A 26555-nucleotide genomic window follows, 5' to 3' on the forward strand; every position below is an offset into this window, starting at 1 on the left:
CAGTCCAAAATGAAAAGGAGAGTGTTGGTAAGGATGGTGGGATGATCTTCAGCAAAAAGGGCTGCAGCTTTAGAAGACTGAAGCAGGCTCTATAATGACACAAAGAAACAAACAAAGGCGCCTCTAAGTGCAGAAGATTAACAATTTTAATGCCCCAAAAATGGGTTAAAAACACTTACAGAATAGAAGTGGTAATCAGGCACATCATAAGTGAAGCTGCATTGGAAGGGGTCACGGTCAGAGGAAGCCTTCAGAGGGGATGGATGTAGTCACTGAAAGCAGCGGTATGGGACACAGGGAGCCGCTGTGAAGCCGGCATCGTCAGCATGGAAAGACGGCGAACCCGGAAGTGATGTCATCCGCTGAGCGGCTCTGTAACCAGCCTGAACCGCAAACAAACAGCCTGGGCGAGGATGTGATGTCATCAATAAGGGACGCGTTTCGGAACCATCAATCGTTCCTTTTTCAACCTATGGCTGTACTGATGACTGAAAGGGATATATATACACACCCACTAGCAGTGGATTGGCCGGGGGGCGGGGGCAGCAAAATTTAGTAACGATGAGTCCATTTAATGCATATGAATGAATGTGAGTAAATAAATAAATAAATAACTGCAACAGCATTCTTAAAAACATTCTAAAAAACATTCTAAAAAACGGGGCAAAAGAAAAGAGGAGAAGTATAATAATGGAATAAGATAAGAGTTTAGAACAATGAGAATTAAAAAACATATCTATAAAATGTCTAACAGTGGCCGGTCCTAGAACCTGCAATGCACATAACAGAATGTGGACAATGAGAACAAGCAGGATGATATCAATATTAAGCTGTAGACCAAAAGAGGACATACGTGACAATAATACTATCAATAATTTATCATATAAAGAAGAATGTTTAAAATGGAGGGGTTCACATGAGAATAATACTGAGGGATCTCAGAGGAGAGGAGCCTAAATTACTATCTATAGAAAGGGGATGTCATGTTAAAGTATGGCACTAACTTCAAAATCCTCGTTTAACCCTCCAGGGGCTAAAACATTTAATAAAAATATCCAATACATTTCTCTGTGGCATAGGCATCGGTAACGTTCAGCAGGGGGGAGATCTTTTGGCATTGCCTCAATGATCCATACTTTAAGGCCACTCGTGGACTTGTCATGGGTGTGAAGGTAATGTCTAGGGACACTGTGGTTATCTAGTCCACCTTCAATTAAACGGTGATGTTCGCCAAACCGTTTCCGTAGTGGCCGGATAGTGCGCCCTACGTAGAATAGACCACAGGGACATGTGAGGCAATATATGACATGGTCAGATGAACATGTGTGAAAACCCTTTATTGGGTATGTTTTGCCTTTGACATGGAAGTCTTTCTGGCCATGTGTCACAAAGCTGCAAGTCTTGCAGAGGGGCTTACGGCACTGATACATCCCGGAAATAGCTAAAAACGTGGGCATGTGGTGGCCCGGAGGCAAAGGTTTAGCCCTAAGTTTGCTGGTCGCTACCTTACTTTTAATGTTGGGTGCCTTTCTGTAGGCAAATTGAGGTCTGTTGGGCAGAGTGGGGAGTAGATGTTCATCTTGTAGTAGCAAAGACCAATGTTTTTTGATAATATTTTCCATTTGTTTGTGTTGGGTATGGAATTGGGTGATGAATCGTAGATTGTCTTTCTGGGTATTGGGACGTGGGTGAGGGTTCTCAATGGGTGATGTGCTCTTATATTGTTGATAAGCTGTGTCAACAAGATCAACAGGGAAGCCTTTTTCGAGAAACTTAGCTTTCAAAATTTCACCTTCAGTGTCATAATCACTCTTCAGAGTACAGTTCTTTTTTAGCCTACAGAACTGACTCTTAGGTACATTGTTTAGCCATAGGGGGTGATGACAGCTTTTATAGTGGAGGAATGAATTTCCAGCTGTAGGCTTGGTGAAATATTTTGCATGGATCTCTTTACCTATCCAAAAAAGTTCAAGGTCCAGGAAGGCTAACTTATTTTGATCAATGACGGAGGTGAAAGTAAGGCCCATGTTGTTGGTATTACAATATGTCACAAAATCCGAGAATGTTGATGCATTGCCATCCCAAATGATGATCACGTCATCTATATAGCGGCCATAAAAAACAATGTGAGAGAAAAAAGGATTGTTGTTCCATATATATAGGTGCTCCCAATGCCCCATGGTGAGGTTCGCATAAGAGGGTGCAAAATGCGCCCCCATAGCTGTCCCTTGTAGTTGCAGAAAGAAATTGTCCTCAAATTTAAAATAGTTATGAGTAAGACAGAAGGAAGTGGCTTCAACAATGAAGGAAGCCTGTCTTGGATTTAGCATGGGGTCTTGACAGAGAAAAAACTGTAGGGCGTTGAGGCCCACTTCATGAGGTATGGATGTGTATAAAGATTGGACATCTAAAGAAGCCCAGTGATAGTTGTTATCCCAAGAGTACGTGGTTAAGGTTTCCAGTAAGTGAGCACCATCTCTTATGTGAGACTGGAGGGATTGGGCCAATGGCTGAAGGAATTGATCTATGTATTGTGAGAATCCGCTACTGATGCTGTCCATAGATGCCACAATCGGTCGCCCTGGTGGTGTTTTAAGGTCTTTATGCACCTTCGGTAGGTGGTAGAAGTAGGGGGTGAAATGTATTTCTTTGACTAGGAAAGAGGCCTCTTGCTGTGAAATGATATTATCATTTAATGCCCTTTTTACTAGAGAGGAAGCTTCAATGGTGAATAAGGGTAAGGGGTCTTTATGAAGTCTGATGTATGTGTTGGTATCAGATAGTAATCGAATGGCTTCAGAGACATAATCAACTCTGTTTTGTATCACTATACCTCCCCCTTTTGTCAGCGCTCTTTATGACCAGATCTAAATTGTTGGTAAGTGTGTCCAGGGCTCTTTGTTCATGATAAGTAAGATTGGAAATTGATTTTTTATTTTTATTTTTGTTGTTTTTACATAGTGCCTGTATTTCTGCGTGAACAATGCGATAAAAGGCATCAATGCATGAACCTTTGGACTGGGTAGGATAGAAAACCGAGGAGGGTTTGAAGGTGGTGTTTTGAATAGGTGGAGAGGTAATCAGGTGTTGTGTGTACAACACAAAGTCATTCTCATGATCTACTGGAGGGGACGATAAAGTAGGGGGATGACTGTATAGATCTTCTAAGATGGAAAGGGGATCACTATCTGTATGGGCCTCAGTGGTGTTCTGGGACACATCGGATGTGTTGGGATCATTGTGTGAACGGTGTTTGTTGGATTGAATGTTGAAGAATCTCTTTAAGGTAAGGAGGCGGACAAATTTGTTCAAGTCTTTAAAGAGAAGGAAGGGATTGGGTGCAGCTGATGGAGCAAAATTCAGACCTCGATTAAGTAGGGAAATTTCGTCTTCAGTTAAGACATGGGTGGAGAGGTTGAAGATTTTAACAGTACTCTCTTTTTGCTGGGGTCTGGGGTGAAGCTTGTTGCCTCTGCCTCGACATCCTCTTCTGCGTGTTTTCTTTTTTGTGGTTTTGTCCGAGGAGGGTCGAACACTAAAAAAGGGACCGCAGCTGGCTCTGAGGATGAAATGGTGGCCAAAGGTGTCATAAGTGAGGAGTTGGGGCCAAAGGACACAGGAGGACCAGGGGATGCTCTAGATGGGATACATATATTATTTACAGTAGTGTTCTGTTGACTATCTGTAATGGTAGTTGGACATGAAAGGGGATCAGAGGTGTTGGGTGCAGTATGGATAGGGGTGGGGGATGTTGCCTGTGTGAGCTGGGCAAGACCCGAACTATCAGTGGTGGATGACAGCATGGGTGCCAGAACAAGAGTGCTAACTTCCTTATTCTGTATACTTGATTCGGAAGTAACTGTTGTATTGGAAATAGATGTTTTTTTGAAAGGAATGATTTTACAAGGGACAATAGTGGCAAAAGGGTTGATATCCATGAGGGATGGAAGATCGTGAGCGGATCTACGTTTCCAAGAAAAGATGTTATTGCTACTATAGTCTTTCAAATCTCTGCTAAATTTCCCCAATTTGTGTTTAATTAGAATGTCTTCCTTCTTATGGGTTAATTTAGTCAGGATAGACAGCCATAGAGATGGTAAATGAGTGGTAAGGTCTGCAATTTGGGAAAATACTGTTTTTATTTGGTGGAAACATTGTTCATATTTAATATGTCTCTGTGCGGAGATAATCTTGATCCATTTATTAGTGCAAAATTCAGATATGGAGGACCATTCTCTTTGTGACTCTGGGTCTAAGAAGGAGCATGTTTTTAAAATTCTTAGGCCCCTAGGAGTAATATGAGCGGACAAATATTTGAGAAGGAAAAATTCATCCCACCACTGCTGGTTGGCGGAGATGACTAACCTCTCTAGTTTGCGAAATAGTGAACAGAGAGATTTGTATTCTACATGAGAAAAATGTGGTATAGGTATAAAGAAACCTTTGGGTATAATGGCTAAAAGGTCATTTATTTTTGAATACTTCAGGGAATCTATTTCGGACAGAAAATCCATGACAAGGGAGGGGGAAAAAGGAGGATGTGATGGAAAAAGCAAAAGGAAAAAATTGAGAATAATGGATGAGAAATAAAAGGAAAATAATAATGAAAAAATAAGAAAATATATTACAATAAAAAATAACAACAGGCCTTGTAGAAAACATGTTAAAACCTTTAGTCATGAACACTGCAAGTTTCCTGCAAGACACCACTGATTTTCTGAACAAGCTTAACAATATACAACAATTACCACTCTTCTAGTCACTATGGATGTAGAATCTCTGTACAGTAACATCCCTCACAAGGATGGGTTGGCGGCATGTCACAGATTCTTATCATCCTCACCAGACCACAAACACACTGCTGAGGATGTGACACGGCTCATTGAATTCATTCTTACACACAACTACTTCACTTTCAATAATGACATCTATCTCCAGTGTATGGGTACTGCTATGGGAAGCAAAATGGCACCCCAATATGCAAATTTATTTATGGCTGACCTGGAGGACAAATTTCTGAACAGCATACAACAAAAGCCATACAGATATTATCGCTATATTGATGATATATTCATGATATGGACTGAAGGTGAAGAAAATCTAAACCAATTCTTTTCATTGATCAACACTTTTCACCCATCTATCAAACTAAAAATGGACTATTCGAACACACATGTCAACTTCCTGGACACTACAGTATACATCAGGGATGACAAGCTACACACGTCAATATACAGAAAACCGACTGACCGATGCAGCTATCTTCATAGTTCCAGTTTTCACCCCCAACACACCAAACGGGCCATCATACACAGCCAGGCCATCAGATACCACCGAATTTGTTCAGACCCAGAAGACAGAGATAAACATCTCAGAACACTGGCAGACTCCTTCCATAAGAAAGGTTACAAAGACAAAACCATAAACAACAGCATAAACACAGCCTTGAAAACCTGAAGAGAAAATCTCCTCCAATACACAGAGAAAAAAACAAATAACCGAGTACCTCTAGTGACCACATACAACCCAGCACTTGAAGGGATCAAAAAGATAATTAAAGATTTACAACCCATTATAACAGAGGATGAAACTCTGAAAGGAATATTCCAACAACCCCCATTATTGGCTTTCAGACAACCACCCAACCTCAGACACAAACTAATCAGCAGGAAACTTCACTCTGATTATGAAGTCAAAAATAATGGTTGCAAACCCTGCAATAAAAAACGCTGCAAACTATGCAACCAGATAAATCTATCCAAAAGTGTTACACACACAAATGGGACCTTCTATATCATGGGATCTTACAGCTGTACCTCAAGTAATGTTGTGTACCTCATCCAATGCAAAAGGTGCAGCAAAGGATCTTATGTTGGTGAAACAGGACAGAAGTTGCAAGTGAGGATGAATTTGCACAGACATACCATCAAAGAACATAAAGAAGACAGTTTATGCACACCTGTGGGACATCATTTCTCACAATCGGACCACACTATAGAAGACCTCAATGTCTTAGTTCTTAAAGGGAATTTCAGAACTATCCAGGAAAGGAAAACGTTTGAACTAAGAATGATACTTCTTTTTGACACAAAGAATAATGGCCTGAATTTAGACATTGGTTTCCTTACACATTATGCTAAAGTTTTACGACCGCTCTGTGATTAGTATTTTCCCCCCCCTTGCATTCCCTCCTAGCTCTCCCTCTGTCTTATCTCACTAACTCTGCTGCTATCTTTATTACCATTGATTTGTATGTGTTTCGTTTTCTTTTTTTTTTTTTTTTTTTTTCCTTTTTTTTTTTTCCTTTTTTTCTTTAACATTCTGCTTAAAAATGTGTGAATCAGTACTGCTTGGACCTTGAAGAAGGGGACACACCCCGAAAGCTTGTCCTGAAAAATTGTATGTTAGTGCAAATAAAAAAAGTATCACGGACAGTACTCAATTTTCTCTGTCACAATTGCACTAATACGGCTACAACAAATCAAGTATGATGGAAGATACTGCATATAGCCGCATAAAGAAGCAGTTAACCAACCTGATCACAAAGGAAACACAGGTCAACAGCGACATCTTTTTTCTCTCAAGATGCAAAAAGAGGAATCTCATACCACAGGGTCTCCGGATTAAAAATCCTTGTGCAAATACACTGAACTCTCCTTATGCAGAAGGACTCTGCAGACGTACCAGCGAGAGGTTAAGGAACAACCTCATTCATAAACTCTATGGTAAAAGGGAAACAATCCGGAAACAAAAGCAGTTGGTGTTTGAAACCTCAACACCATTGGATCCCACAAGCATCAACCAAATTAAGAATGAAATTGAAACCTTACAAAGACAACTGCAAAAACTTGCCATGAACAGGAAGCAAAAAAAACTCCAAAAGCTACACCAAGAGCAGACCTTTTGGATACAACCTAAACAACACAAAACAAACACAACTTCTATAACTCCTGCTATCAGCAATTTGGAAGCCAATCCAGAATCCCAAGGTATCCTTTGTGTAAATGCTGACTTTACAGAAAATGTGGATATAACAGAGGAACTCGGAATAATAAATTTGTCAAATCATCAACTTACTACACCAGAAACAACAGTCCTCTCCAAAGGCCTCACATTCTGCCCAACCACCAAATTGGATAAATTACAGGTATGGTCAGATATGGAGGAATTCTTTAGGAGACTAAGGCTCAAAGAATATTTTGACAGTAAGGAAAGGAATCCTAGGACAATAGATGGTTACAAAAGGAAAAAGAACAGCAACTTCACACCTCCACAAGGACGCAACCCCAAACTGGATACCTATATTGACAGCTTCAGGCTGCGAGTTACATCCCTGATATCCACCCAGCAAAAGAAAACATTATACAACCTTTCACCACTGGAGCGAGGAGCTGTACATGATCTGCGCAATAATCAGGCCATAACCATCAAACCAGCAGATAAAGGGGGAGCAGTCGTTGTGATGGACACAGACAAATATATACAAGAGGGCCAGAGGCAGCTGGCAAATACTACTTACTACAAAAAACTGGATTATGATCCGACCCAGGATTTTACTAAGCAATTAAAAGGTCTCATTGCGACAATGCCAAGCCACCGACATTCAGAACTCATCAATGCAATTCCGGATAATCCAGAAATGGGAGACTTCTACATGCTGCCTAAGATCCACAAGCCAGGAAATCCAGGCAGACCCATTATAACAGGTATGAATACACTTACTGAACATATCTCAGGCCTTGTAGAAAACATGTTAAAACCTTTAGTCATGAACACTGCAAGTTTCCTGCAAGACACCACTGATTTTCTGAACAAGCTTAACAATATACAACAATTACCACCTAATACTCTTCTAGTCACTATGGATGTAGAATCTCTGTACAGTAACATCCCTCACAAGGATGGGTTGGCGGCATGTCACAGATTCTTATCATCCTCACCAGACCACAAACACACTGCTGAGGATGTGACACGGCTCATTGAATTCATTCTTACACACAACTACTTCACTTTCAATAATGACATCTATCTCCAGTGTATGGGTACTGCTATGGGAAGCAAAATGGCACCCCAATATGCAAATTTATTTATGGCTGACCTGGAGGACAAATTTCTGAACAGCATACAACAAAAGCCATACAGATATTATCGCTATATTGATGATATATTCATGATATGGACTGAAGGTGAAGAAAATCTAAACCAATTCTTTTCATTGATCAACACTTTTCACCCATCTATCAAACTAAAAATGGACTATTCGAACACACATGTCAACTTCCTGGACACTACAGTATACATCAGGGATGACAAGCTACACACGTCAATATACAGAAAACCGACTGACCGATGCAGCTATCTTCATAGTTCCAGTTTTCACCCCCAACACACCAAACGGGCCATCATACACAGCCAGGCCATCAGATACCACCGAATTTGTTCAGACCCAGAAGACAGAGATAAACATCTCAGAACACTGGCAGACTCCTTCCATAAGAAAGGTTACAAAGACAAAACCATAAACAACAGCATAAACACAGCCTTGAAAACCCGAAGAGAAAATCTCCTCCAATACACAGAGAAAAAAACAAATAACCGAGTACCTCTAGTGACCACATACAACCCAGCACTTGAAGGGATCAAAAAGATAATTAAAGATTTACAACCCATTATAACAGAGGATGAAACTCTGAAAGGAATATTCCAACAACCCCCATTATTGGCTTTCAGACAACCACCCAACCTCAGACACAAACTAATCAGCAGGAAACTTCACTCTGATTATGAAGTCAAAAATAATGGTTGCAAACCCTGCAATAAAAAACGCTGCAAACTATGCAACCAGATAAATCTATCCAAAAGTGTTACACACACAAATGGGACCTTCTATATCATGGGATCTTACAGCTGTACCTCAAGTAATGTTGTGTACCTCATCCAATGCAAAAGGTGCAGCAAAGGATCTTATGTTGGTGAAACAGGACAGAAGTTGCAAGTGAGGATGAATTTGCACAGACATACCATCAAAGAACATAAAGAAGACAGTTTATGCACACCTGTGGGACATCATTTCTCACAATCGGACCACACTATAGAAGACCTCAATGTCTTAGTTCTTAAAGGGAATTTCAGAACTATCCAGGAAAGGAAAACGTTTGAACTAAGAATGATACTTCTTTTTGACACAAAGAATAATGGCCTGAATTTAGACATTGGTTTCCTTACACATTATGCTAAAGTTTTACGACCGCTCTGTGATTAGTATTTTCCCCCCCCTTGCATTCCCTCCTAGCTCTCCCTCTGTCTTATCTCACTAACTCTGCTGCTATCTTTATTACCATTGATTTGTATGTGTTTCGTTTTCTTTTTTTTTTTTTTTTTTTTTCCTTTTTTTTTTTTCCTTTTTTTCTTTAACATTCTGCTTAAAAATGTGTGAATCAGTACTGCTTGGACCTTGAAGAAGGGGACACACCCCGAAAGCTTGTCCTGAAAAATTGTATGTTAGTGCAAATAAAAAAAGTATCACGGACAGTACTCAATTTTCTCTGTCACAATTGCACTAATACGGCTACAACAAATCAAGTATGATGGAAGATACTGCATATAGCCGCATAAAGAAGCAGTTAACCAACCTGATCACAAAGGAAACACAGGTCAACAGCGACATCTTTTTTCTCTCAAGATGCAAAAAGAGGAATCTCATACCACAGGGTCTCCGGATTAAAAATCCTTGTGCAAATACACTGAACTCTCCTTATGCAGAAGGACTCTGCAGACGTACCAGCGAGAGGTTAAGGAACAACCTCATTCATAAACTCTATGGTAAAAGGGAAACAATCCGGAAACAAAAGCAGTTGGTGTTTGAAACCTCAACACCATTGGATCCCACAAGCATCAACCAAATTAAGAATGAAATTGAAACCTTACAAAGACAACTGCAAAAACTTGCCATGAACAGGAAGCAAAAAAAACTCCAAAAGCTACACCAAGAGCAGACCTTTTGGATACAACCTAAACAACACAAAACAAACACAACTTCTATAACTCCTGCTATCAGCAATTTGGAAGCCAATCCAGAATCCCAAGGTATCCTTTGTGTAAATGCTGACTTTACAGAAAATGTGGATATAACAGAGGAACTCGGAATAATAAATTTGTCAAACCATCAACTTACTACACCAGAAACAACAGTCCTCTCCAAAGGCCTCACATTCTGCCCAACCACCAAATTGGATAAATTACAGGTATGGTCAGATATGGAGGAATTCTTTAGGAGACTAAGGCTCAAAGAATATTTTGACAGTAAGGAAAGGAATCCTAGGACAATAGATGGTTACAAAAGGAAAAAGAACAGCAACTTCACACCTCCACAAGGACGCAACCCCAAACTGGATACCTATATTGACAGCTTCAGGCTGCGAGTTACATCCCTGATATCCACCCAGCAAAAGAAAACATTATACAACCTTTCACCACTGGAGCGAGGAGCTGTACATGATCTGCGCAATAATCAGGCCATAACCATCAAACCAGCAGATAAAGGGGGAGCAGTCGTTGTGATGGACACAGACAAATATATACAAGAGGGCCAGAGGCAGCTGGCAAATACTACTTACTACAAAAAACTGGATTATGATCCGACCCAGGATTTTACTAAGCAATTAAAAGGTCTCATTGCGACAATGCCAAGCCACCGACATTCAGAACTCATCAATGCAATTCCGGATAATCCAGAAATGGGAGACTTCTACATGCTGCCTAAGATCCACAAGCCAGGAAATCCAGGCAGACCCATTATAACAGGTATGAATACACTTACTGAACATATCTCAGGCCTTGTAGAAAACATGTTAAAACCTTTAGTCATGAACACTGCAAGTTTCCTGCAAGACACCACTGATTTTCTGAACAAGCTTAACAATATACAACAATTACCACCTAATACTCTTCTAGTCACTATGGATGTAGAATCTCTGTACAGTAACATCCCTCACAAGGATGGGTTGGCGGCATGTCACAGATTCTTATCATCCTCACCAGACCACAAACACACTGCTGAGGATGTGACACGGCTCATTGAATTCATTCTTACACACAACTACTTCACTTTCAATAATGACATCTATCTCCAGTGTATGGGTACTGCTATGGGAAGCAAAATGGCACCCCAATATGCAAATTTATTTATGGCTGACCTGGAGGACAAATTTCTGAACAGCATACAACAAAAGCCATACAGATATTATCGCTATATTGATGATATATTCATGATATGGACTGAAGGTGAAGAAAATCTAAACCAATTCTTTTCATTGATCAACACTTTTCACCCATCTATCAAACTAAAAATGGACTATTCGAACACACATGTCAACTTCCTGGACACTACAGTATACATCAGGGATGACAAGCTACACACGTCAATATACAGAAAACCGACTGACTGATGCAGCTATCTTCATAGTTCCAGTTTTCACCCCCAACACACCAAACGGGCCATCATACACAGCCAGGCCATCAGATACCACCGAATTTGTTCAGACCCAGAAGACAGAGATAAACATCTCAGAACACTGGCAGACTCCTTCCATAAGAAAGGTTACAAAGACAAAACCATAAACAACAGCATAAACACAGCCTTGAAAACCCGAAGAGAAAATCTCCTCCAATACACAGAGAAAAAAACAAATAACCGAGTACCTCTAGTGACCACATACAACCCAGCACTTGAAGGGATCAAAAAGATAATTAAAGATTTACAACCCATTATAACAGAGGATGAAACTCTGAAAGGAATATTCCAACAACCCCCATTATTGGCTTTCAGACAACCACCCAACCTCAGACACAAACTAATCAGCAGGAAACTTCACTCTGATTATGAAGTCAAAAATAATGGTTGCAAACCCTGCAATAAAAAACGCTGCAAACTATGCAACCAGATAAATCTATCCAAAAGTGTTACACACACAAATGGGACCTTCTATATCATGGGATCTTACAGCTGTACCTCAAGTAATGTTGTGTACCTCATCCAATGCAAAAGGTGCAGCAAAGGATCTTATGTTGGTGAAACAGGACAGAAGTTGCAAGTGAGGATGAATTTGCACAGACATACCATCAAAGAACATAAAGAAGACAGTTTATGCACACCTGTGGGACATCATTTCTCACAATCGGACCACACTATAGAAGACCTCAATGTCTTAGTTCTTAAAGGGAATTTCAGAACTATCCAGGAAAGGAAAACGTTTGAACTAAGAATGATACTTCTTTTTGACACAAAGAATAATGGCCTGAATTTAGACATTGGTTTCCTTACACATTATGCTAAAGTTTTACGACTGCTCTGTGATTAGTATTCCCCCCCCCCTTGCATTCCCTCCTAGCTCTCCCTCTGTCTTATCTCACTAACTCTGCTGCTATCTTTATTACCATTGATTTGTATGTGTTTCGTTTTCTTTTTTTTTTTTTTTTTTTTTCCTTTTTTTTTTTTCCTTTTTTTCTTTAACATTCTGCTTAAAAATGTGTGAATCAGTACTGCTTGGACCTTGAAGAAGGGGACACACCCCGAAAGCTTGTCCTGAAAAATTGTATGTTAGTGCAAATAAAAAAAGTATCACGGACAGTACTCAATTTTCTCTGTCACAATTGCACTAATACGGCTACAACAAATCAAGTATGATGGAAGATACTGCATATAGCCGCATAAAGAAGCAGTTAACCAACCTGATCACAAAGGAAACACAGGTCAACAGCGACATCTTTTTTCTCTCAAGATGCAAAAAGAGGAATCTCATACCACAGGGTCTCCGGATTAAAAATCCTTGTGCAAATACACTGAACTCTCCTTATGCAGAAGGACTCTGCAGACGTACCAGCGAGAGGTTAAGGAACAACCTCATTCATAAACTCTATGGTAAAAGGGAAACAATCCGGAAACAAAAGCAGTTGGTGTTTGAAACCTCAACACCATTGGATCCCACAAGCATCAACCAAATTAAGAATGAAATTGAAACCTTACAAAGACAACTGCAAAAACTTGCCATGAACAGGAAGCAAAAAAAACTCCAAAAGCTACACCAAGAGCAGACCTTTTGGATACAACCTAAACAACACAAAACAAACACAACTTCTATAACTCCTGCTATCAGCAATTTGGAAGCCAATCCAGAATCCCAAGGTATCCTTTGTGTAAATGCTGACTTTACAGAAAATGTGGATATAACAGAGGAACTCGGAATAATAAATTTGTCAAACCATCAACTTACTACACCAGAAACAACAGTCCTCTCCAAAGGCCTCACATTCTGCCCAACCACCAAATTGGATAAATTACAGGTATGGTCAGATATGGAGGAATTCTTTAGGAGACTAAGGCTCAAAGAATATTTTGACAGTAAGGAAAGGAATCCTAGGACAATAGATGGTTACAAAAGGAAAAAGAACAGCAACTTCACACCTCCACAAGGACGCAACCCCAAACTGGATACCTATATTGACAGCTTCAGGCTGCGAGTTACATCCCTGATATCCACCCAGCAAAAGAAAACATTATACAACCTTTCACCACTGGAGCGAGGAGCTGTACATGATCTGCGCAATAATCAGGCCATAACCATCAAACCAGCAGATAAAGGGGGAGCAGTCGTTGTGATGGACACAGACAAATATATACAAGAGGGCCAGAGGCAGCTGGCAAATACTACTTACTACAAAAAACTGGATTATGATCCGACCCAGGATTTTACTAAGCAATTAAAAGGTCCCATTGCGACAATGCCAAGCCACCGACATTCAGAACTCATCAATGCAATTCCGGATAATCCAGAAATGGGAGACTTCTACATGCTGCCTAAGATCCACAAGCCAGGAAATCCAGGCAGACCCATTATAACAGGTATGAATACACTTACTGAACATATCTCAGGCCTTGTAGAAAACATGTTAAAACCTTTAGTCATGAACACTGCAAGTTTCCTGCAAGACACCACTGATTTTCTGAACAAGCTTAACAATATACAACAATTACCACCTAATACTCTTCTAGTCACTATGGATGTAGAATCTCTGTACAGTAACATCCCTCACAAGGATGGGTTGGCGGCATGTCACAGATTCTTATCATCCTCACCAGACCACAAACACACTGCTGAGGATGTGACACGGCTCATTGAATTCATTCTTACACACAACTACTTCACTTTCAATAATGACATCTATCTCCAGTGTATGGGTACTGCTATGGGAAGCAAAATGGCACCCCAATATGCAAATTTATTTATGGCTGACCTGGAGGACAAATTTCTGAACAGCATACAACAAAAGCCATACAGATATTATCGCTATATTGATGATATATTCATGATATGGACTGAAGGTGAAGAAAATCTAAACCAATTCTTTTCATTGATCAACACTTTTCACCCATCTATCAAACTAAAAATGGACTATTCGAACACACATGTCAACTTCCTGGACACTACAGTATACATCAGGGATGACAAGCTACACACGTCAATATACAGAAAACCGACTGACCGATGCAGCTATCTTCATAGTTCCAGTTTTCACCCCCAACACACCAAACGGGCCATCATACACAGCCAGGCCATCAGATACCACCGAATTTGTTCAGACCCAGAAGACAGAGATAAACATCTCAGAACACTGGCAGACTCCTTCCATAAGAAAGGTTACAAAGACAAAACCATAAACAACAGCATAAACACAGCCTTGAAAACCCGAAGAGAAAATCTCCTCCAATACACAGAGAAAAAAACAAATAACCGAGTACCTCTAGTGACCACATACAACCCAGCACTTGAAGGGATCAAAAAGATAATTAAAGATTTACAACCCATTATAACAGAGGATGAAACTCTGAAAGGAATATTCCAACAACCCCCATTATTGGCTTTCAGACAACCACCCAACCTCAGACACAAACTAATCAGCAGGAAACTTCACTCTGATTATGAAGTCAAAAATAATGGTTGCAAACCCTGCAATAAAAAACGCTGCAAACTATGCAACCAGATAAATCTATCCAAAAGTGTTACACACACAAATGGGACCTTCTATATCATGGGATCTTACAGCTGTACCTCAAGTAATGTTGTGTACCTCATCCAATGCAAAAGGTGCAGCAAAGGATCTTATGTTGGTGAAACAGGACAGAAGTTGCAAGTGAGGATGAATTTGCACAGACATACCATCAAAGAACATAAAGAAGACAGTTTATGCACACCTGTGGGACATCATTTCTCACAATCGGACCACACTATAGAAGACCTCAATGTCTTAGTTCTTAAAGGGAATTTCAGAACTATCCAGGAAAGGAAAACGTTTGAACTAAGAATGATACTTCTTTTTGACACAAAGAATAATGGCCTGAATTTAGACATTGGTTTCCTTACACATTATGCTAAAGTTTTACGACCGCTCTGTGATTAGTATTTTCCCCCCCCTTGCATTCCCTCCTAGCTCTCCCTCTGTCTTATCTCACTAACTCTGCTGCTATCTTTATTACCATTGATTTGTATGTGTTTCGTTTTCTTTTTTTTTTTTTTTTTTTCCTTTTTTTTTTTTCCTTTTTTTCTTTAACATTCTGCTTAAAAATGTGTGAATCAGTACTGCTTGGACCTTGAAGAAGGGGACACACCCCGAAAGCTTGTCCTGAAAAATTGTATGTTAGTGCAAATAAAAAAAGTATCACGGACAGTACTCAATTTTCTCAATAAAAAATAAAAAATTTTTGGAAATACTAATAATGAGAAAATGCAAATAAATAAAAATAATAGTAAATAAAAATCACATCCTCGCCCAGGCTGAATGTTTGCGGTTCAGGCTGGTTACAGAGCCGCTCAGCGGATGACATCACTTCCGGGTTCGCCGTCTTTCCATGCTGACGACGCCGGCTTCACAGCGGCTCCCTGTGTCCCATACCGCTGCTTTCAGTGACTACATCCATCCCCTCTGAAGGCTTCCTCTGACCGTGACCCCTTCCAATGCAGCTTCACTTATGATGTGCCTGATTACCACTTCTATTCTGTAAGTGTTTTTAACCCATTTTTGGGGCATTAAAATTGTTAATCTTCTGCACTTAGAGGCGCCTGTGTTTGTTTCTTTGTTTCTTTATAGTGTCAGTCACCCACACCCTCAAAAAAAAAAAAAAAAAACTTTGAGAAAATACAAAGACTATACAAAAAATGTAAATACAGTGCCATGAAAAAGTATTCATACCCTTGAAATCTTCCACATTTTGTCATGTTACAACCAAAAACGTAAATGTATTTTTAGGGATTTAATGTGATAGACCAACACAAAGTGGCACATAATTGTGACGTGGAAGTGACTGTACAGATGAATGAATAGGAAGTGCTGTGAGGCTTCCTGCTCATTCACAAACTGAAGCATAGTAAGCATAGTTTACTATGCTTCGGTGATGAATGGACACAGGAGTGATTGCTACTGATCACTCATTGTGTTCATTCAGGAAAGGAAGGGGCCAGTAAATAAAATATTTACAAGCCCCTTCCCCTACTCTCTATCCTGAAAAATCCCCCTGTGTGCCCACAGCAACTGCCGGTGGGAAAGGAGGGGAGCCGGCACCACTGCGTGGGTAAAGGGGCACACAGGGGGGCCCAGACAGCAGATGGAGGGGGCACATGTGCTAGAACCAATCCCAGCTGGAGGGAGGGAGTGGAGGAGAAGCTGCCAGTGCTGCAGGAGGAGGCAGAAGGGGATCAGTGTCTGCAATAAGACAGTACAGCCGGCCCTCTTGCTCAGCCCCCCCTTTTGAACTGATGGGACCCGGGCCCAGTACAGGAGGGCCGGCTGTACTGCCTTTGCACAGTGATGGAGCTGTCATAGACAGCTCACAGTCTCTAGCAATGATCGGAAGCTGGAGGGATGAGCTTCTGATCATGTGACCACTGTGACAGCCAATGACAGGGGTCACGTAATTGGGCAGTTCTTCCTGGGTGTATAGACCCAGTTAAAGAGATGCCAGGGCTGGGCATAAAGGGGTTAAAATAAATCATTCACTCTTAGTGATCTGAGCGGAATGAGTGCTCGAGGGTGGCAGCTCTATGTGTACTGGAGGGCGATCATTTTTCTTCCACCACATCAAGCTGTAGACGTATCTCTGACACTGGGAGGATGCAAAATAATAGATAAGAGGATCCAGACAACAGTTTATACTACTGATACTGGAAGAGATGATGTAGGAAGTATACAGAGAGAAATAATTATTATTATCATTATTAGGAATCTGTTTGTAGTGAATTAAACAGATGACATTGGTTGGGCCAAAACAAAGGACAAAGACACTCAGTACAATCACAGATAGACGGATAGCTCGTGATCTCTTATGTGTGCGATCGAATGTTGATCTGCTGAGACTGCGGATGATTCCGATGTAACAAAAAGTTGTAATGAATAACGGTAAGAAATTAAAAAGTGAGAACACAGTGGAGAAGTAAACATAACCAAAATAATGCCCAAAATAATACCCTAAATACTGACTTTCATGACACAATGTTATGTATCTGCTGCTATTCAAGGTTTGCTCTCTCATGAGAAGAGGCACAATGCTGGCCAATGAGATGACCCAGATGACACCACACACCAGCCAGGCTCGGGTCACTGTACGCCAGGGAAGAGACCGCACCGGGTAGACTACGGCCAGGAAACGGTCCACGCTGATACTTGTCATGAGCAGGATGGAGCAAAACATATTACAGTAAAATGCTGCTGTGACAAAGCGACACATTCCATCTCCAAAGATCCAGTTAGATCCCAAGAATCTGTAGACAATATAAAAAGGAAGGATGCAAACAAGGAGGAGATCTGCTATGGCGAGGTTCAGCATGTAGACCATTGCTGGCTTCCTGACCTTCATCTTCACCAGAAACATGATGATAGCCATGATATTGAGTGGAAGAGCCACGAGGAACACAACAGTATAGATGGATGGGACAAGAATGGCAGCACTCCAATGTCTTAAAATACAGAAGACTTCATAATTAATATCTGGAAAGTAAACACCCAGGATTAGTATTAATACAGTAAATAAACTTGATACATTTAACTTTTCTTTAAAGCAGAACTGTGCTTGAAAAAATAGAAAATGAATAGCTCATATAAGGTAAAAATAAGAAAAAACAAAAAACAAAAAAACAACAATCACTATGAACCAGAGCCCTTAACAGGGCTATATATACAGGGCTTTTTTCTGTCGGAATATGGAAGAACAAAGTTCTGCCACCTCCAGCGCTGGCCCTTTGCTGGTTGCTCAGAAGCCTGGCTTCTATGATTACAAGGGACAGCACTCTCCCAGTGGCACACACAGAACCCTCCCTGTCCTGCACTTACCTATGACAACAGACTACGGTATGGGGGATGTGCACAAAGACTCTAGTCTTTAGCGTGTTGGGAACGCTTTCATAGCTTCAAGCAGGCTTGTTAAGAGTTTATACATTAAGGCTCAGTTCACACGGGGGCAACACGACTTACAGCGCGAGTTAGTAAGGCGACTTGGAGGCGACTTCAGCGTGACTTTGAGCGACTTACAACGTCACTTAAAGTCGCCTCCAGGACAGGCGACTTTGCCTGTGGCCAACCAGAGCTAATCAGCTCGTGTGAAATCATTCTTGTTCCTGTTCTCTTCCTGGTTCCCTGTTCCTGTGTTCTGTGACCACAATGTTCACTTTGTGTTATTTAATGACAGCTGTCGTAACAGCTGGTGTGGCAGTATTGATGGAAGAAGAAGAGGAAGAGAGGAAGCGAAGGATGAGGATGAGAAAAAGACGTCGCTACTGGATCCATCCTATTATTGCTAATAGAGATAGCAGAGGCCAGTTCTGGACCATGTATGAGAATTTGCATGTTTTTGAGGACAAGTTTTTCAACTATAAGTATCTTTTGCTACATAAAGTCTTTTTCAGCCCCAAATTTTAGATATAAATTTTGTATCATTGACCCTAGAGAATAAAATGGCGAATGTTGCTATTTAGCTGAATTGGTTGTTATCTACCTAATGCCGACCATCCACTCTAATCAATGTTATTGGGGTGGTTGGTTGAACTTGCATGCATCACCCCGGCAGAACTCCTTTAATTAGAGGCCTCATATTTGCATATGGTAGGCTTAAAGCGGTAATGTGTACGTGTAGCTACAAATGGCTGATATTTCTTATTTTCAATATAGTAAATTAGCTTTTTTATTCATTTTACAGTTTTGATGAATTGCTTCGTCTGGTTTACATCCATCTGGAGCGACAGAATACATCATATAGGAGGAGTATCTCACCTACTGAAATACTGATTATTACACTAAGGTAAACTATCTATTTTTTGATGCACACTAGTATTATATTTGCAACATTATAGTAAAGTCCAGTCTGAGCTCATTTGTCTGGGCTTCTCCAACGGGTCACATGAGTGCAATTCTTTTGCACTCCTGCGCCCCCTTTTCAGTGGAGAGTGATCAGAAGTCCACTTTGTGCAGACATCACCAAGATGAGTTGAGGCAGAGCATCATCCTCACTTCCGAAGTTCTTTATCCACCAGCTGCCTGGACTGATGGCAGTGCCAGCCGCTCAGCAAGCTGCTCTCCGCCCCTCCACATCTCAGCGCTCCAATGAGTGTGGAGGAGCAGAGCAGGAGAGCAGCTGACTGACAGTCAGAAGCTCTCAGCTCGGGGAGGGTAGAGAACCGAGCCATTGACAATGTTTGTTGACTCAGTTCTGTGTGAAGAAGCGGCAGTGGACAGATGCAGCATCGGTGCGATGCTACATCCACCTAGGTAAGTATGATCATTCCAAAAAAAACATACCGTTGAATAAATATTGCAAAGTTTAGCACACAAACATCCATTAATTTTTGAATAACCAAAAATTTTTATTATAGTGTGTGTGTATATATATATATATATATATATATATATATATATATATATATATATATATATATATAGATAACATATCTAAAACAGAAACTTTTTTTAGATTTACAATTGTTCGTAAACTGGTTCGTAGCTGGAGGTTGCAGAGCTGGTACCGTAGCTGGAGGTTGCTGGTTGGTACCTTGGTACGCCAATTGTTGATGGATAGGGGATTGGTGGATGGGCAGGATTCATAGCATTGCCATACTCATCAGAGTATGGACAGAGTATGGACAGAGGTTAGGGTATGTATAGTAGGGACCTGATGGTGGTGGTGGTCCAAACACGGGTGAGGTGGGAATTGATGGCTCATTGCGCATACTGGCTTCAAGGAGGTCCATCACTGCCTTCTTGACATCATGCTTGCTCTCTTGGGGAATTTTTTGAAGCGTTCCTGTGACCATTAGACCAAGCCATGATCTTCTGACTGTAGATCTTCTAATTTTTGGTTCATTCATTCTACAAGGTCCGCAAATCTGTCCATATTATGACTGTGCCTTCCCCTTGGTGGTCTGCTCCAACGCTAGCTTCTGAGCCGGATAGGCTGAGCCGGCTGCTGTATATTTGATGAAGCCTCTCCTTGGTTGTTCTCCTGTGCTGCTTCAGAAAATTCCAGTAGAGAATGATCCAGCGACAGCGACCCTCCTGCTTCTTGGGATGCTGCTTCTTGAGTTGCAGCTTCTTGCGATTCATCCTGCCCTTCATCACGCACTTCCCACCTGGATTGTGTTCTGCATTAAACATATAATACAGTTAAGGCACAGTTAAGGCACCCCTTTTTTATAGAATTCTATAGTATCACTTTACAAATATGAAAGATGTTATCTCACTCTCTCAGATCCATGAAAGGCCTCAGAAACTCCAGTTCATCTGCGTGTATGTAGGGTACCACCCTTTTTGTTCCAGATCCACTCCTGGCATCATTAATTTTTCGAAGGTACCGCTTGAAGCAGTCGCGCAATCCCTTCCATCTATTTTGTAATATGGATACTGCAAAAACATAAATAGGAACATAATGAATTATGTATTTTGTCTTTCAGATACCTGGCAACCAGTCATTCCCTAACTAGCCTAGATTATGAGTTCATGGTGGGCAGGTCGACAATCAGCTACATCATCAAAGAAACCTGCCAAATTTTATGGGATGTGCTTAACACCATAGTTATGAAGAGGCCTACACCAGAAAATTGGTGGGATATTGCAAAACTATTTTGGAGTCGGTGCGATTTCCCCAATTGCATTGGAGCTATAGATGGGAAGCATGTGCGTGTTATAAAGTCTGTTGGTAGCGGAATTTTGTACTTCAATTACAAAAAATATTGCTCTTTTGTACTGCTTGCCGTGGCCGATGCAAACTACTGCTTCACCTATATAGACATGGGATCCTACGGTAGTAGCTGCGATTCACAGATTTTTGCTAATTCCTCCTTTGGTGAAAGGCTACGGGATAATCGATTAGATATTCCTGAAACTGTCCTCTTCCTGGCACAAATGAACCCCCAATACCCTATGTGTTCATGGCAGATGAAGCTTTTGCATTGAGGGAACACCTAATGAGGCCTTACTCCAATAGGAACCTGACTACTCCTAAGAAAGTCTTTAACTATCGACTAGGGATGAGCTTCGTGTTCGAATCGAAGGCATGTTTGACTCGAACATTGCCTGTTCTGGCGTTCGCAGAATTCCGAAGGATATGGGCCATTTGTGCCAAATTCGAGTGGCGTGTCACGGCCCATAATTCACTGCGGCATCGCAGTGCATTGCTGGCTGATGATTGGCCAAGCATGCACTATGACCCGCATGCTTGGCCAATCACAGCGCCGTCTGTACAGAGAGCCGTAATTGGCCAAAGCCAATTATGGCTCTTGGTTTAGTACACGCCCCACACTATATAAAGCCGCCTGCACGGCGGCCCTGTGTAGTGTGTTCCGGCATTGAGAGAGAGAGAGATAGAGAGACAGTGTCATTTGATTTAAGTTAGAGTAGGCAGGCGAGTCAGTTAGCTGCACTTACAGTGTATTGTGTGTATATATATATATATATATATATATATATATATATATATATATATATACATCCTAGGTGTTGTGTGTGTGTGTGTGTATGTGTGTGTGTGTATGTATGTGTGATATATATATATATACATACACACTGTATTCAGTTTTGCTAGATGCGTTCCTGTTATTCTCTTCCTACTACTGACAGGCAGGCAAGGGTTATTACAGTATTTACAGCTACCTGAAGAAAATTAGTGTTCTTCTGATCCTATTAGTACAGTACCGCAGGCAGCTACAGTATTTACAAGTTAGTGTAGTGCGTCCTCTGCCCGGTGTGCACCTAAAGCTACCTGAAGAAAATTAGTGGTGTTCTTCTGATCCTATTAGTACAGTTCCACAGGCAGCTGCAGTATTTACAAGTTAGTGTAGTGCGTCCTCTGCACAGTGTGCACCTAAAGCTACCAGGAGACAATTGCTGTTCTTCTGCTCCTATCAATACCACAGGCAGGCAGCTGCAGTATTTACAGTTAGGGCACTGTGTCCTCTGCACAGTCTGCACCTAAAGCTACCTGAAGAAAATTAGTGGTGTTCTTCTGATCCTATTAATACCACAGGCAGGCAGCTACAGTATTTACAGTTAGTGTAGTGCGTCCTCTGCACAGTGTGCACCTAAAGCTACCAGGAGACAATTGCTGTTCTTCTGCTCCTATCAATACCACAGGCAGGCAGCTGCAGTATTTACAGTTAGGGCACTGTGTCCTCTGCACAGTCTGCACCTAAAGCTACCTGAAGAAAATTAGTGGTGTTCTTCTGATCCTATTAATACCACAGGCAGGCAGCTACAGTATTTACCGTTAGTGTAGTGCGTCCTCTGCACAGTGTGCACCTAAAGCTACCAGGAGACAATTGCTGTTGTTCTGCTCCTATCAATACCACAGGCAGGCAGCTACAGTATTTACAGTTAGTGCACTGTGTCCTCTGCACAGTGTGCACCTAAAGCTACCTGAAGACAAATGCTGTGTTCTCATATTAATAATACTACAGGCAGGCAGTTGATTCTGCTAGCTGCAGTATCAGTATGTGTGTATATATATATATATATATATATATATATATATATATAATATATATATACACATCCCAGCTTTGTGCAGCTACATCTCACTGCAGGCCATTAGTATGTCTGGAAGGCCAACAAGGAGAGGCAGACAGTCACAAGCCAATAAAAGAGGGCAAGCAGGCTCTGTGTCTAGAGGCAACAGTGCTGGTTGTGGAGACGGTGCATCCTCATCAGCACGTGGCCGTGGGACACACTTGGCCTTTTTTTCGGCAGCTGGCCGCATTGAGCCACAACATGCGGAAGACTTGGTAGAGTGGATGACCAAGCCGTCCTCATCCTCTCTCACCCAGGCTCAGGGTACTTTGTCTGGCAAAGCAGTTGCCAACGCGGCCTCTTCCATCAGCTCAATGGCATCAGTCACTCCTTCCCTAGCCCCACCATGTCCTCCTGAGAATTCCCCCGAACTGTTTGACCACAGTGTTGGGTACATGCTCCAGGAGGATGCCCAGCATTTTGAAGGCTCTAAAGATGGTACCCAGCTAGAGGAAGACAGTGAGCCCAGAGAGAGGGGGCGCCCAAGAAGGACAGCAATCTGGCAGTCATGTTCCCCCAGCTGCAGCATACTGCCAGCTTTGCTCCAGTGATGAGGAGGGAGGGGATGATGAGGTCACTGACTCCACGTGGGTGCCTGATAGGAGAGAGGAGGAGGAGGCACATCACTTATGAGGCAGGATGCCCTCCAGGGGCGAGCTTAAGGGCAGCACACTGACTGCATCACCCGGCAGAGCTCCGCATGTGCAGGGCGCTGCTGTCTCTGCGCGTTATTTCAAAAGTTCTTTGGTGTGGGCCTCTTTTGAGATGAGTGCATCAGATCCCACCGCTGCTATTTGCAACATATGTCTCAAGCGTATCTCTCGTGGCCAAAACATCTCCCGCTTGGGCACCACATGTTTGACCAGACATATGTTGACCTGCCATGCAGTTCGTTGGCAAGCGTACCTAAAAGACCCACACCAAAAAACAAAGAGGACCTCTCCTTGCTCTTCATCAGCTGGGATCTCCAACCCCCCACTATACCTTCAGTCCTCTCTGAGACCTGCACTGAAAGGGATGAAGGTGTAGAATTAGGTGTGTCACAGCCAAGTACTTGGGGGCAATCTGCTATCGGTACACCGACGTCAGATTGTACCAGGCAAATTTCCCTGCCCCAGCTGCTGCACCGCCGAAAGAAGTTCGCTCCCAGCCATCCACATGCCCAGCGGTTGAATGCTAGCTTGGCTAAATTGCTAGCACTTCAACTGCTGCCATTTCAGTTGGTAGACTCTGCTCCCCTTCCGTGAGTTTGTGGAATGTGCGGTTCCTCAGTGGCAGGTTCCCAAACGCCACTTTTTCTCAAAGAAGTGATTCCCGCTCTCTACGGCATGTGGAAGGCAATGTCCATGCCTCACTGGACAGGGCAGTCAGCGGTAAGGTGCATATTACCGCTGGCTCATGGTCCAGCAAGCATGGACAGGGATATTACCTATCTTTCACTGCGCACTGGGTGACTCTTCTGGCAACTGAGAAGGATGCAGGACAGGGTGCAGTAGTGTCGGAGGTTGTTCTGCCACCACGCCTCCAAAATATTACTATTGGTGATTCTGCCACACCTCTCTCCTCCACCCCTCCACTTCTTCTTCCTCCATGGCCTGTTCCTGTGCTGATTTGACTTCGGAACCAGCGGTGCTCCGTAGGCGTTCAAGGGGCTATGCAAGCACGCAGGCCAAAAGATGCCATGTAGTGCTTGAGCTGGTGTGCTTGGGGGACAGGAGCCACACTGGGGCAGAGATTTTGTCAGTTCTGCAGGTTCAGAGGTGGTTGACGCCACACCAGCTTAAGGCAGGTATGGTGGTTTGTGACAATGGAACCAACCTCCTCTCCGCCCTCCGACAGGGACAACTGACCCATGTGCCCTGTTTGGCTCACGTACTTAACTTGGTGGTGCAGTGGTTCTTGGGCAGGTACCCGGGCTTACAGGATGTCCCGAGGCAGGCCAGGAAAGTCTGTGTGCATTTCCGCAGGTCATATAATGCCAGTGCTTGGCTGGATGACCTCCAAAAGGAATTTAACCTGCCCAATAACCACCTAATCTGTGACATGCCCACCAGGTGGAACTCAGTGTTGGCCATGCTGCAGCAGCTGCACAAGCAGCAGAGGGCCATCAATGAGTACCTGTGAGACTATGGCACCAGGACAAGGTCAGGGGAGCTTGTTTTTTTTTCCCCACGCCAGTGGGCCATGATCAGTAATGCATGCACTGTCCTGTCACCATTTGAGGAGGCCACGAGGATGGTGAGCAGTGACAGTGCATGCATCAGTGACACTGCCCCCCTTGTCCACCTGTTGGAGCACACGTTGCGTGGAATAATGGACAGGGCACTTGAGGCAGAACAGAGGCAGGAAGAGGAGGACTTCCTTAGCTCTCAAGGCCCCCTTTATCCAGACAGTGTTCCTGGTGGAGCCTGGCACTCAGCATCAGGGCCCGTTTTTGCGCCCACCAAGAGTAACTGTGAGGGCTTACAGTGTTGTGGCAACACCAACATCTAAGGCCCCTATTTCTGCAGAGTATATAGGGCAGGCCCCTACTTTCAAACATCCAACTTACAAACGACTCCTACTTGCAAACGGAAGGAGACAACAGGAAGTGAGATGAAATCTACCCCTAGGAAGGGAAATTCTCTCCTGTAAGAGTTAATATGGGAAAAACGTGTCTCCTCTACACTGATGCTTTATCACCAATCCTTGTTTCACTAAAAACCCAAAATTGTCGAAAAACATTTGTCTTTGGGACAGAAAGTAAAGGTAAAATCTTCTGAAGAGGTGCACAGACAGCAAAACAAATGTCACAGGGGTGAAAACCCTTCCCTATGTTTTCCAAAAAGCTTAAAAATAGATTTTTTGGCTGGAGCTACACTTTAAAAATGTACCAGTTCAAAATTACAAACAGATTCTACTTAACAACAAACCTACAGTCCCTGTCTTGTTTGCACCGCCTGCTGTTCAGAGGGCCTGGGGCCCCACACCTTTCCTTTTTTTAATTTGGGTGCGGGGTTCCCCTTAATATCCATACAAGATCCAAAGGGCCTGGCAATGGACTGGGGGGGTACCCATGCCATTTGTCTCACCATCCATATTACCGGGACCGGACATTACATTAAAGCCGTAAGCAGTTTTAAATGACTTTTATTCCTTTAAAAATGTCATTTTGTGCAGAGACTGTTCTAAGCACGGGAAACACGCGCCACTTTACAGGCATACTATAGACACCCCCCAGGTACGATATTTAAAGGAATATTTAACTTTTTTTTTTCACTTTAAGTATCATTAAAATCACTGCTCCCGAAAAAACGTCCGTTTTTAAAACTTTTCTTTGCATTGATACATGTCCCCTGGGGCAGGACCCGGGTCCCCAAAACCCTTTTTAGGACAATACCATGCAAATTAGCCTTTAAAATTAGCACTTTTGATTTTGAACGTTTGAGTCCCATAGACTTCAATGGGATTATAACGTT

The 26555-nt window shown here is 42.2% G+C and overlaps 1 protein-coding gene across 1 annotated transcript in view; it reads right to left on the reverse strand.

The window, feature by feature from the left end:
* Window positions 1–16960: 16960 nt before the first annotated feature.
* Window positions 16961–26555, reverse strand: part of LOC141134344 (uncharacterized) — a 209108-nt gene continuing 199513 nt past the window's right edge. The window contains exon 8 of the mRNA XM_073623915.1: window positions 16961–18117. Coding sequence (XP_073480016.1) covers window positions 17042–18117 — 1076 coding nt within the window. The 3' untranslated portion in view covers window positions 16961–17041. The remainder of the gene's footprint in view (window positions 18118–26555) is intronic.

This window comes from Aquarana catesbeiana, linkage group LG03 (assembly GCF_042186555.1).
Source record: "Aquarana catesbeiana isolate 2022-GZ linkage group LG03, ASM4218655v1, whole genome shotgun sequence".
NCBI classification, from domain to species: domain Eukaryota; kingdom Metazoa; phylum Chordata; class Amphibia; order Anura; family Ranidae; genus Aquarana; species Aquarana catesbeiana.